At 39.2% G+C, this 13,871-nt stretch overlaps 1 protein-coding gene across 1 annotated transcript in view; it reads left to right on the top strand.

The window, feature by feature from the left end:
- The window catches only part of mybpc2a (myosin binding protein Ca), a 77,014-nt gene that overhangs the window by 37,098 nt on the left and 26,045 nt on the right, over window positions 1–13,871 (top strand). Inside the window, exons 7-12 of the mRNA XM_085156801.1 lie at window positions 179–235; window positions 339–505; window positions 715–847; window positions 6,676–6,800; window positions 10,131–10,236; window positions 11,929–12,098. Of these exons, the coding sequence (XP_085012927.1) occupies window positions 179–235; window positions 339–505; window positions 715–847; window positions 6,676–6,800; window positions 10,131–10,236; window positions 11,929–12,098 (758 nt within the window). The remainder of the gene's footprint in view (window positions 1–178; window positions 236–338; window positions 506–714; window positions 848–6,675; window positions 6,801–10,130; window positions 10,237–11,928; window positions 12,099–13,871) is intronic.

Raw genomic sequence — 13,871 nt, 5'->3', positions numbered from 1 at the left:
TCAGCATTATTGCGTATTAGAATTTCCTATGTGTAATATGGAATAAAAAAGGATATATTATTGAATATAAATACATTATTAATGTCTTTTTTTGCCACCTAATTTACAAATAAAGTAAAAAGCACAGGATAAAAAGAAATAAATAATAATCCCAGAATTGAATTTCTTTTAATTCCAGTGGAGATGCAGATGAGGATGCTGGAGAGCTAGACTTCAGCGCACTGCTCAAGAAAAGGCAAGATAATTTACATTTTCGGAGAAGCATCTTTCATCTTCATGTGTCTTAAACTTGGTTTGCACTCATTATCTCATTCACAATCAATCTTAAACACCACCAGGCAGAAGAAGAAGAGGAAGGAGGAACCAGAAGTGGATGTATGGGAAATCCTAAAGAAAGCTAAGCCCTGCGACTATGAGAAGATTGCCTTTCAATATGGCATCACAGACCTGAGGGGTATGCTGACGAGGCTGAAGAAGATGAAGGCTGAGTCCAAAATGAGTGATGGTACGGGACGGAGTTATGAGGCAAAAGCAGAGTTTGTGCTTTGAATGAGATAACAGGCAGCAGGCTGTAAATACCAGCAGCACATAAAGACCAGCGTTTTAAGGAGGAGCAGTTTTGTTGCTGGGACGACAGGTGGAATATGTGTTAGCGTATGCCTGCTGTTGGTTGGCACAGGTATTATTTGGCCCTTAGAGCCTTTGTCTTTACAGCTTTCCTGAAGAAGCTGGATCCAGCGTACGCAGTGGACAAGGGCGAGAAGATCCATCTCACAGTGGAAGTGGCTGACCCCGACGTTGCAGTCAAATGGTTCAAAAATGGACAGGAAATCAAACCATCAGCTAAGTGAGCAACTATCCTGCATTTGTGCCAGTTTTTGTATTTAGATTCACATTTCTGTCATCTATGATTATGTGAAGAAGAAAGTTTTCATAGGAGTCTATGTAATGAAAAACTAAGTACACCCTTTCTGCAGCATATCAGGACAAACTCCTCATATCAACTGTCAACGTGGTGATGATTCGGGCTTGTTTTGCAGCCACGGGACCTGAGCACCGTTTAGTTTTTGAGTCAACCGTGAAGTTTTCCGTATACCAAAGCATTTCAGAATCGAGCGCGAAGCCATCTGTCTGACAGCTAAAGCTGGGTCATTCAGCAGGACAAGGACTGCACCAAACTGAAGCAACACTGTACAGAACAGTGGACCAAAATAATGATGTGAGAGGCAGATGAAGTGATATAGAACATGCATACTTCAGGTTTTTGCTCTTTAATACATGTCTACAAGCTAATTATGGGGTGTACTTAGTTTTTTTTTTACAGACTACACAGAGTCCTGTGAAAACACATAACTGTGGCAACTGTAACTGTAACTCACATCTAACTCAGAAAAGTGCTGTGTGCAATTCAACACCATGTCTCAGGATAGACCTGTTATCGTTCTGTCTTCATCCTACAGGTCTCGTGTTGTATCTGACGTAGCTCCTTGTCTCTTGACGCTGGTTTCACTAATATGGCTGAGCATCTAGAATGACTTACTGCTCCCGTAGCAGGATAACTGGTTTTAGGGCAATCCACCATTTCGGTGATGACTTTCCCAAGAAGACAAACTTTTGACAGTATGACGCCAGCTAAGGTCAGCCCCATGCACATAAACAAACTCGTGGGCACATGAATATGCTAGTGATTAGATCAGCTGGCAGGATGTCCCAGATTTGTCAGAGTTCTCGTTTCCCTGCATCTCAACAGAGGTTAAGAGTGCAAAGTTTGCATTGCAGCCACAATAGTCACTTTAAGGGGAGATACAACATCTATAAATAAAACATAATTGTCCTTTAAATAGTTTAGCTTAGCTTGATTGCTCTCATTATGTCACTAACATTATAACAATAACAACTTGACCAACTGGAGCAACTGCAAGAGTTGCAGAGTACATTTCAAGCAGTTCAGCAAGCACATCCTTCCTCAAGCAAAACACGGTGCAGGGAGTGTAAACGGTTAATTCAAAATCCTGTAGCTCTGACTGGGATGTCTGACAGAATACATATGTTACTTTTTGAGCCTCTTTAGCCTGCTGAGCTTTATCCAGTGTCTGCGTCGCTCTCCTCTGTGCTCTTTTCCCTCCTTCTTCAAAGGCTACTTGTGGTCTTTCATTGAAGAGGCTACAGCTGTTTCAAGTGCTGTGTTTTCAATAGCTCCACCATCTGCTATTTCATGAATCTTCATGCTGTTATTGGAAAGTAAGGCGGCCCGCTTCCTGTTATGATTAAGACAGTTACATCGGGAGAAGCGACTTTTATTTTGGCCTGAGCATAGCCTCCCTGGAGGTCTCTCCAGGCTGTGGGCTGTGACCATTCAGCTCTAACAAATCAAATGTTTTAGGTTAGTGACTAAAAGCCATTGGGATCAGGGTATTACAGCCCTGCTCTTTTTTGTTGTTGCTTTATTTCACTCCTACTACTGCTGTGGATAAAGCATAAAACCAAAACCAAGCCAAAAATTCATTTGACATAATACAAAAGAGATTATCTTATTATGGCCAGCTGAGATTCATTATTTTACCACTCAGTGTTACACCATAGGAAATGAATTTAATTTTGTTTTGTGTTTTCCTTCACTGATAGCAGCTTAAAACATTGTTTATCAGGTACAAACAAGTGATTTTTCTTGAAGGCTGAGTTGTCTTTTTGTTTCATTTAATTTACCAAAGCCTCAGAGATGAGGAAAAAATGCCATACTGATTCAATTTAGTCTATCTGCACTTCTTTAATTTACTCTTCTATTAATAAATTACCATAACTTAAGATTGCAGGACGCTGTATATGACATAATGATACCTCCAAGAACTAATGTCGTGGAATAACAGACATCTACTGAAGTTGGTTTGCAGGTGTTGGGGAATAAAGTATAAAAAGACGTCTGTAGCTACAGAGGGAGTGTTGTGAAATAACACATCACCCATATGGAAAAGATATATATAAATCTTCTAAAGTTTGTATCTGTCTTGTGTGAAACTTGTATGAAAAGCATACAAGAGTGAAAACAGATAAAAGATCCGTTGAAAAATTATATAAATGAAACTTGTATGTTTTGGATACTTCCTAAAACAATATATGAAAGTATTGAGAAAGTGGCCACTTTCATGAGTAAATCATATCAGCCTTCTATGATTCATTATATGAAGCAAGCCAAATCTGATGCGAGTCTTTTATAAGTTTTTTCTGTTTCTTTTCCATATGGGCAATGAAAGACCACCCGTGATGCTAGTTGAGTCAGCTGGAGCTGCAGAGTTAAACAGAGTTAGGTGCATTGTGGGTAACATGGGCATAGGGAGTTCTGCAAACAGACTTTATTTTAAAGATGGATGTACCTACAATTATGTGGCTTGTTAGATTGTGTACTTGCAATTTAAAGTTTCGTCCGTCATCAGTTGAGGACAATATCTGGACAGTGCATCGGTGCAAAGTGCATCTATTGTATGTATGGATGCATTGTACAGTCGTATATACCTGCTAGTTATTAGAATAACGTACAAATACTAGAATTTTACTAAATCCTAAAGGATTTATGTTTCCCGAATTAAAATGGAGAGCTAGCTCCGCAGGAGTGGTGCCTGATAGCTGAAGGCTCCGCCTCCCATTATATGAGACAGTATTGGTGTCCACCTATGAGTCAAAGTGGACTCTTCCTTAATAACGAAAACTTCGAGTTTAACTGAGTCATACAAAATCACCCCCTGAAATAGCCATACAGATGCAAATATTTTATTTTATTTTGTTATTTGATTTCATTTATTTTATTATCATAAACATATTAGTTTGATTCCTGAATTCGGGCAATTCAAAAGGGAGTCTGTGAATGACTAAGCAGCAACGGCTGAAAAATTAAATCACAGCAAAACTGCTACGAGCTTCAATTCCACTTGAGGTTGGCTTTAAAACCAGTGTTAAAATGCCAAACTCAACACCAATAAAAACCACCCTCACAGCTCGGTAAATAAACAATTTTGCCATTATGGAAAGTTTGTCCCTTTAAAACAATACTATGGTAGTGAACTTTCATCTTCTTAGATGCTGGTAAGCTTTAAGGTTTGGGAGCATTTGATGGATGGTAGCTGTTTTCTAGCTATCATCTATCATCTGAAAATCCAGTTCACTCCACGTTTAAGCAGTTGGTTCCTTCTGGAGGAGGTGTATTGAGGTTATGAGACAAATTGTGGTGTGGTATAGATCATCCAAGCCATTTGAGCTCAAGTCTGGATGAGTGACTAACTTACAAAAGCTTGCTAACATTAGCATTAGCTGAGTTAGCTCTCATATATTAATCTGCCATAGCCAGTGTATGCTGTAGAGACTAAAATTATTCTAAATACGAGGCTGTAACCATGGTTACTTTTGCTGTGAAGTAAGGTATTATAGCTTTGGAGTCTATGAGGATTTACTCAAGTGTTTGCTTTAAGGTTTGGGAGCATTTGATGGATGGTAGCTGTTTTCTAGCTATCATCTATCATCTGAAAATTCAGTTCACTCCACGTTTAAGCGGTTGGTTCCTTCTGGAGGAGGTGTATTGAGGTTATGAGACAAATTGTGGTGTGGTATAGATCATCCAAGCCATTTGAGCTCAAGTCTGGATGAGTGACTAACTTACAAAAGCTTGCTAACATTAGCATTAGCTGAGTTAGCACTCATATATTAATCTGCCATAGCCAGTGTATGCTGTAGAGACTAAAATTATTCTAAATACGAGGCTGTAACCATGGTTACTTTTGCTGTGAAGTAAGGTATTATAGCTTTGGAGTCTATGAGGATTTACTCAAGTGTTTGCTTTAAGGTTTGGGAGCATTTGATGGATGGTAGCTGTTTTCTAGCTATCATCTATCATCTGAAAATTCAGTTCACTCCACGTTTAAGCGGTTGGTTCCTTCTGGAGGAGGTGTATTGAGGTTATGAGACAAATTGTGGTGTGGTATAGATCATCCAAGCCATTTGAGCTCAAGTCTGGATGAGTGACTAACTTACAAAAGCTTGCTAACATTAGCATTACCTGAGTTAGCACTCATATATTAATCTGCCATAGCCAGTGTATGCTGTAGAGACTAAAATCATTCTAAATACGAGGCTGTAACCATGGTTATTTTTTCTGTGAAGTAAGGTATTATAGCTTTGGAGTCTATGAGGATTTACTCAAGTTTTTGTCATGGTCACATTTGCTTTAGTTTTTAGGTTGCGTGGTTGCCTGTTAGTTTTGCCAATGAGTGCAACAGCATTAGAAGGTACAAAAAGAAGCAATGGGGAGTTTATTACAACGTCTACTACTGATTATAATAATCACATTATACGCTGCTCAAAAAAACAAGCAGAGGGGCTTATTAATCAGTTTCAGCTACTTTGGCATTAAGGAAATTAACAACAGTTGTAGTAGAGGGGCAACAATGAGACAACCCTCAAAACAGGCATTGTTTTACATGTGGAAGCCACTGACATTTTATCCTCACTTTTTTGCATTTGACTAGGGTCAGCGTCACTGCTAGTGGTAGTACTATTCCTGACAAGTTTGGTGGTGGATCTTTATACCACTGACTGCCCCCCCCCCCCCCATCCATCACCAATCCATCAGACAACACCAGGTTGCGCCTCAGACTGTCCAGGAGCTCGGTGATGCCCTGGTCCAGATTTGGGAGGAGATCCCCCAGGACACCATCTGTTGTCTCATTAAGATCATTCTCCAACATTGTCAGGCATGCATACAAGCAAGGGGGGCATACAGACTACTGAGTTACATTTGGTATTGCTTCATAAAAGGCTGATGGGATATTGTCGTCACCTTGGCTGGCGGTGCAGACACGCAAGCTTGTGAATGCGAGAATTCAAGAATGAAGTGACGTAGCGGTTTGAAATGAATACTGCAGTTGTTTGGGTCTCAGTGACCTCCACCTCAAGGTCAGAGGTCAGGTTTTCTGAAACTGCTGTGAGGGGTAGAAATCGCAGCCGACAGTATTTTTCACTTTGATTTTTGGGGTACTTTTCAATTCAGCCCTCTGCCGTGTGATCATTTTTATTTCCATCAAATGATGTGACATCATTTTATTCCTAACACGTCACTGAGTGTTCCTAAGTGTTCTTTTATTTGTCTCGAGCAGTATACGAGAATAATAAAGAAATCCAGGGACCATGACATGTTTACATCAATGAAATCAAAATGTAATACATTTTAATCCTGAACACTCTGTTTCTAACATTTCTGCTTAACTGTTAGCCTTACAATATGTACTTATTCAGTATTCAAATGACACCTACTGTTAATGGACCTTGAGTGGTGTGATGATGTGAATGCTTGCAGCTTGTAACCATGGGAATCTTTCTCATCACTGCCTCATCGCTGCGTGTGATGACACTGTGGCATTACTGTAGCTCTCTGATGTTTGGCACCATATTTTCACAGCGAGCTCGACGCATGTGTGTGGGAGCATATATTAAATGTGTGCATTCTTTGTCTCGATCTGTAACTTTGAGTCACTCTGTTGTCTTTAGGCCCCGTTCGCCTCACAGCGGTTGGATTTGCTGAAAGCACTTAATCATTATTCTCTCTCGCTCTCTCTCCCTTTCTTTGTCTCTCACTTCATTTCTTCTTTATCCGACTCGTATAATCTTCCCCCGCCGTCCCTCTGCGTCCAGGTATGTGTTTGAGAGCGTGGGCAACAAGCGGACACTCACTATCAATAAGTGCAACCTGTCGGATGACGCAGCATACGAGTGCGTGGTCGGGGAGGAGAAGTGCTTCACGGAGGTTTTTGTCAAAGGTATATGAGTCACTGTCTTTGGAGGAATCCTTTCAGGAGGGAGCGGTTTTTCTGCTTGGTTTAGCAAATGCTGTCATTTGAGCGTTGAGAGGCCTGACAGCTCTGTTCCCTTCTTGTCATCTGTGTATTTCAATGCTTTTATGCCACGCAGTAACATGCTGCGCTCTGTTGTCTGCTCACTCATTTTTAATGGGTACGTGGCGAGTGAAATTTTCATGCTTTGTTTATTGTCATGTATCATTGTCGCCGTGCTGTTTGTATTAATGTGCTGACATATTTATCCCAGTTTGACTGATATGTGTGTTTTTGAAGGACAATTTGAACACGGATCAATGGTAATAGTAAAATTGCTAGGCAGATTTGGTGTATGATAGCTCTGTGTTTGGGATTTTTGAAAGAAGCACTTGTATTGTCATTTTCGGTATTAATTGGGCCTATTTGATCGACTAAATGCATGCCACTTTACTGTACATTTTAATGGATGTAACTCAGTCTACTGCTTTTATATTAATCCCATACTTTACTCCGTTACATCATCAGAACCATAAAAATAAGCTCTGTAACCACTCCCAGGCAGCTACAATGTGTCTATGTGTCTTGATCGAAAATGACTCGTAAAGGTGTGCTCAGACAGGAAGCATTTTCAGCTCCAGCAAACCAGGTCGAAATCTGACTGCAGAGGTGATTTCTGTAAGCTGGCTAGCAGACATCAGTTTGAGATATGCTCAGAAACCCATTTTTTTTCCTGTTGATTTGCTTTAGTTTCATATATTTTTCCTCTGAGCTCTTTATGAAATAACACTAGATTCTTAAAGTGAACTGTCATGCTTATTTCCATCTTCAAATTCATATTCTGAATACTATCCTACACTACAATATACTATTTTAAAGTAGATTTGCTTGGCCTTTATAGTATCATTATTGTAAAGATGCATCAGTTTAGATTGTCTTGGATGATTCCAATTTCCAGTTTTTCCAATATTTTTCTTTTCTCTCTTTCCTTCTAAGAACAGAATATACAAGCAAAAATAAACTTTTCAGATCACCCAATCAAAGAAAAGTAGCCAATCAGGGACCAGCTGGAACAGTTTAGATAAAACAAGTTATTAGATTAGTTTACTTTTAGTTTATACTTTATTTATCCCGTATTTAAAGGAGCTTGCAAAGAAAAGCGTCTGGACTTCTTTAAGTTGCTTGAAGACGTTTCACCTCAGCAAAGAGGCACAGAAAAGAAGATCAGACACCAGCGAGGGAGGATAAGAAGGACAGACGCAACAACATTGTCATCCCCTATGTAGCCGGTGTATCAGAAAAACTCAGGAGAGTTTTCTCCAAGCATGACATCCCGGTGCATTTCAGACCCAGCAACACACTCAGACAAAAACTGGTTCACCCGAAAGACAAAACTCCAAAACACAGACTTAACAATGTGGTGTTTGCTGTACAGTGCAGCGAGGAATGCCCAGACCTCTACATTGGAGAGACCAAACAGCCACTTCAAGCGCATGGCACAACATAGAAGAGCCACCTTCACAGTACAAGACTCAGCAGTCCATCTGCATCTAAAGGTCAAAGGTCACTCTTTCGAGGATGCCAATGTTCACATTTTGGACAGAGAGGACAGATGGTTTGAAAGAGGAGTGAAAGAAGCCATCTATGTCCACTGTGAGCGACAATCTTTGAACAGAGGCGGTGGTTTACGACACCAACTCTCTGCCATCTATAATCCAGTTTTGAGATCCCTTCCCAGACGCCTTAACGCCCACTCACATCCTGGGCCATCTGACCTCAGGAAATCACATAATAAGGTGGGAACAGGTTTCACAAAGAACTCACCCGAAACTCTGGCTGATTGGGACCCACACCCAGTTTCACACCTTGGCTCAGGCGATTAGAGGATCATCAGGGGGTCCTTTTGTCCCTCTGTGGGGGGATACTCCTACTAGGTTTATATCTTATATCTCCACCATTTGACCTTAGAACTGAAGAAGCTTCTCGGATTAGAGATGAAACGTCTTCAAGCAACTTAAAGAAGTCCAGACGCTTTTCTTTGCAAGCTCCTTTGACTACAATGACCTGGATGACTGAGAACCTTCACAGACATATCCCGTATTTGTTTGTTATAGCATAATAATGATAATAAATAATAATAATACAGGCTTACATAAATACATAGACTAACAAAATGATAATATAAAGGGATAAGAGATAAACAGACATAAAAAAAACAGTTGGATTATTTATTAAACACTAAACGGATTATGTAACTTAAAAAACCCTTAAATCTAGATTAAATATTGCTTTTCTTGTCCTAACTGAAACCTGTACAGCTCACTCAGGTGCCTTTTCAGCTACTTCATTGACAAATTCATGATAAACTATTGATTACATGACTTTGTATCTACAGCTACATTTCTATTGCATTCAGCGTCTCACTTTTAGAGTTTCTGGGAGCCTCCAAACATGTTACGGTTATTCCATGTCAGAGTACAAATCACATATTGCTTTTTCCAGACTTGAAGGTACGGCCGCTATTACAAACCCACTGGGCTATTTCAGTGTCGTACTCTTCTAGCTGCGTCTGTGTGTTCCAGAGAGAATATATTCCTCAGCTTTTATGTGGACAACATCAAATTCATTTCACAAAACTTTTGTGATGGCCGCAGTCAGATTTGTACATATTTCTGTGGTGTTGTGAGTGTAGTTCAGAGAGTTCGCGGGCACACCAGCTAAGGGGAGAAAGAATTGAAACGTCCGGAGGGGGACTGGAGGCCGACTGTGACAAATAGCTGAGGCTAGCAGAGCATCAAGCATCTCACCATGTGGTTACACAATGTGACTCCCACCGCCTCAGGAGACTTGAGGTGCCTTCCACCTCCACAAGACGGGTGTGTTTGGTGGCTTTGGATAAGAAATTCAGAAATATACTATGCTGTTATTCAAATACGAAGGAGCGTTTACACGTTTTGTGTGCTATCCTATTTTTCTGCTAACAGGTACTAAAGTAGGGTATCTACCATTCAAAAAGAAGAAAATAATGCTAAAAAACCTGACCTACAGGTACATGTATACTGTATTATGACATAATTAATATCTTTTAATGATAGATTCTTATTGCTGTTGATATCGTAGAAAATTAGTCACTCTCCTCAAGTCCTGCTTCCTTGCAGATGTGTTTATTTGCCACACTTATTTTACTCTCCATTCGTATTTGTGTACACCGCTGATTTAGATATGTCCAGTTTCCAGTTGGTGATTTACATAAAATAGCGTATCTCTTTAACGACTCACTTTCCATCTGTTGTTTGACTCAAAGCTATTTGTTTTCAGAACCTCCAGTCACCATCACCAAGCTGCTGGATGATGTTCATACAGTGGTGGGTGAGAGGGTGGAGTTTGAAGTGGAAGTGTCTGAGGAAGGCGCTAACGTCATATGGTGAGCTAATTTACCCTTCGGTTCGTTTTGAGTTTGAAATTCATCAATGTGCTACTCAGCTAATAAAACTCTCTGTATAACGGGATAAACAGTCCAATGAGACAATACGTTTCAGGTCTCATAAAGCAATGCTGACGCAGCTCACATAGTGATTTTTTTTTAATTTTTACAAGCTAACATAAAAGATACTGGCTAATAGTGTGTAACTGCGATTTCTGCATAAGGACACTCCAACAGAGTCATGGCAAAAGGACAGATGTCAGTTCCTAAGGCTTTACATTTTAAAATTAAATACTGTAAATACAGCGTGATACGAACAACAGCACATGACATATTACAACATATCATGATCTATTTCTTAAAAACTATAATGCAAAATCCAAAATGCATTGTGTGAAAAGCAAAGTACCCAGTGATTCAATTCCTCTTAGGGCGAATGTTTGCAGCAGTAACTTGAAGTAGCTGCTTTCTGCACGACTTTATCAGGCTTTCACATCACAGAGTTTCGGCTCACTTTACAATGTTACTCGAGCTCATTGAGGTTCGTTGAGTTTATTGACGGCACAGCGTTTCAATCAGGTTTTCTGTCTTCTGTCCTGTTTTAGTTTTTCAAGTATTGTTTCTGCAGGTCTGCTTAAGTTTGATTAAATAAATGATGACAAAGTGTAATATGTCACGTTTTGCTGTTGTACTGAGGTTGTATTTATATAGTTATATCATTTATATAGTTTATTTATTTACATAGCACATTTAATTACAACAGGAACGTGCTGTACAAGAATACAAAATACCTAGTAAAATAACTTATAATATTGATAGCAAACATCAAATATGAATTGTCAAATAACTCCCATATTGTATTAAAAGCCAGTAAATACAAATGTGTTTTAAGATAAGATTTAAAAAGATTGGCAGTATGAGCCACTATTTACCAAAGGCAATGGTGGAGATTGATCTGTTCTGTCACTTCAGTACTGTAATGGTTTATTATTCCAAGATGGTGTGATGAAAAGCTTTAAAATAAACATTTATCAGTGCAAAAGGTGTAATGAATAACAAAACCCCCCAAAACCATTATTAGTAAGCATCTATCAATAAGCTCAACCAAATTGTTATATGAAACACTGCTATTAGCTAAACATTTTGCAATTGCCTCTAATATCATTGTTTAATAATTCTCCCCACAAAAAAAGAATCTTTGTGGCTTTTTTAAATTAAATTAAATTAAATTAAATTAAATTAAATTAAATTAAATTAAATTAAATTAATTTTATTTTATTTTATTTTTTATTTTTTGTTATTTTGTTGAAATAATACACAGCAATCAAAGCTGTCTGAGCATTTAGGGGAAGCCTAGACGGGTTGTTAACTGGGACACTGTCTTCCTTGCTTCCTTCTTGTCTGCACTTTTTTGGACGTGGTTATTCCACTCAGAGGTTTTTAGAGAGCCAAACTAAAAGATATGAGTATGAATGCATGCATTTTTTTCCTTTGCTATACGCAGTTTTTTTTGGTACAGATATTGTACACAAAAAATCCTCACCTACTGCACAACTTTGTCCCAAAGCCTTTTGACTCCTGAAGGATCTCACTATCTACAACACTGCCAACATCTCAAGTATCAGTCCCTTTTCTCGCGTTCCTGTGCTGAAGTATCTCAGATGTATATGTGTGTGTGTGTTTTCTTCACAGGATGAAAGATGGAGTGGAGTTGAATAGAGACACTGCAGGTTCAAAGTACAGGTTAAAGAAAGATGGGAAGAGGCACATTTTGATCATAAATGAAGCCACTAAAGAGGATATTGGAACGTACTACGTCTATACCAACGGTGGGGAGTCAAAGGGAGAGCTGGAGGTTGAAGGTATTTGTCCTCCAGTCCACCAGTGCTTGAAAACTTGCTATCCAGGCTAACCGGGCTGATTGACAACAAACGGGGAGCATGAAAAGCAAATAACAACATGATCATATATTATTGGAGCAATTAAAAATAAAACATTACATAAATATTAATTAAAATAAAAAATAATAATTAAAATATTAATGTTCTTAAATTGCAAAGGCCATGAAATCTGCGGTGCTGTTTAAAGTTTACGGACACATTTCCAGTATGACTCCTCAGTTAGAAACAAACTTCAGCACATGTTGATGTTTTCCATCCTGACAAGCATGAAAAGCAACAAATTAGTCATTACTCATGTCATCATTAATTTTATTTCATTAATCTCTTGTATCAGTTGTATCACACTATTCGTCATACTAATTTGGTTTTACACCTCCAAAATTGATATCAGGCTTCAGATATCAGGCACTTACACGCTGTGAGTCAAACGAGTCCCATAAATTGATTATAGTGTGAGAAAATCTCTGTCCTTCCCCCTCAGATGAAGGATAGAAATACAGAGAAAGGATAGTATAGTTATAGTAACTGTGAATTAGGTAGCTGATATAAACAAAGTACTACAGTCAAAGTGGCTAAAGCCAGCATGGCTGAAGCCCACGAGGTAATGAAGGAATGCTGGATAATAGTTTTCCTCTCAGAGACTGCACATACCAGATGGGCATAGTGTTGCCTGTGTCACCGTCCAGTAATGTGACTACTGCTCAGATCTACTGTGAAGAAAGAGATGAGCGTGAAAGCAAAGGTGTTGATTTACCAGCTGATCTACATTCCTACCGTTCACTTGTGGCTGCAAGCAAATTGCGGATATAAGAAAATTAGTTTCTTCTGTGCTGTTTCTGGGATCTTCTAGGTCACGGGTGTCGAACTCCAGGCCTCGAGGGCCGGTATCCTGCAGGTTTTAGATGTGTCCTTTATCCAACACAGCTGATTTAAATGGCTAAATGACCTCCTCAACATGTCTTGAAGTTCTCTAGAAGCCTGGCAATGAACTAATCATTTCATTCAGGTGTGTTGATCCACGGTGATATCTAAAACCTGCAGGACACCGGCCCTCGAGGCCTGGAGTTCGACGCCCCTGTTCTAGGTCATCCAGAACTCAGAACTGCTACTCCATAGTAGTGATATATATGTATGTATGTATATGTATGTGTGTTTGTCACTATGTAATTATTATTGCCTGTTACCTGTGGTAACGCAATTTATAATTAATATATATTCTGTATTCAGTTATGATGGTTCTAATTGTTGTTGCGAGCTGCCGTTGAGATGCTTGCATGTGTCCGGGGCTGTTGATGGTTTGTTTGGTTGCAACGATGGGCGTAGCTGTGGGAAGCTTATTGTTTTTTGTTGATGAGTGAGTATAGGGGTGGGATTTAATAAGTTTTCTTCATCCCACTCCTTTTCAGGTAATTTTTGTTTTTTGTTTTGTGCACTTTATGTTCAATATATGTATTTTTGTTGTGCCTGAAATGAACAAATAAATGAAATGAAATGAAATGAATGAATGTGGTTAGGGAATCCGAGTAGGATGGGTTCTTTCAGATAAAAGATGACCAGAAAAGCGGTTTTGGGGTGTCTCTGAAATGGTTTACAAAATGTATGGATGGATTAGTTGTACTAAAAAGAATGCATAAAAGGGGGAAAATGGCTAAAGACACGTTTTTGCGATCATGTTTATTCCTGCGGTGCAAGAGGCAGCTTAACATAGGAGTTTGTGGCGACTGTCTCAGTTTT

The sequence above is a fragment of the Neolamprologus multifasciatus genome, chromosome 4 (genome assembly GCF_963576455.1).
Source record: "Neolamprologus multifasciatus chromosome 4, fNeoMul1.2, whole genome shotgun sequence".
NCBI classification, from domain to species: Eukaryota; Metazoa; Chordata; class Actinopteri; order Cichliformes; family Cichlidae; genus Neolamprologus; species Neolamprologus multifasciatus.
This window is presented reverse-complemented; position numbering and strand designations above follow the sequence as displayed.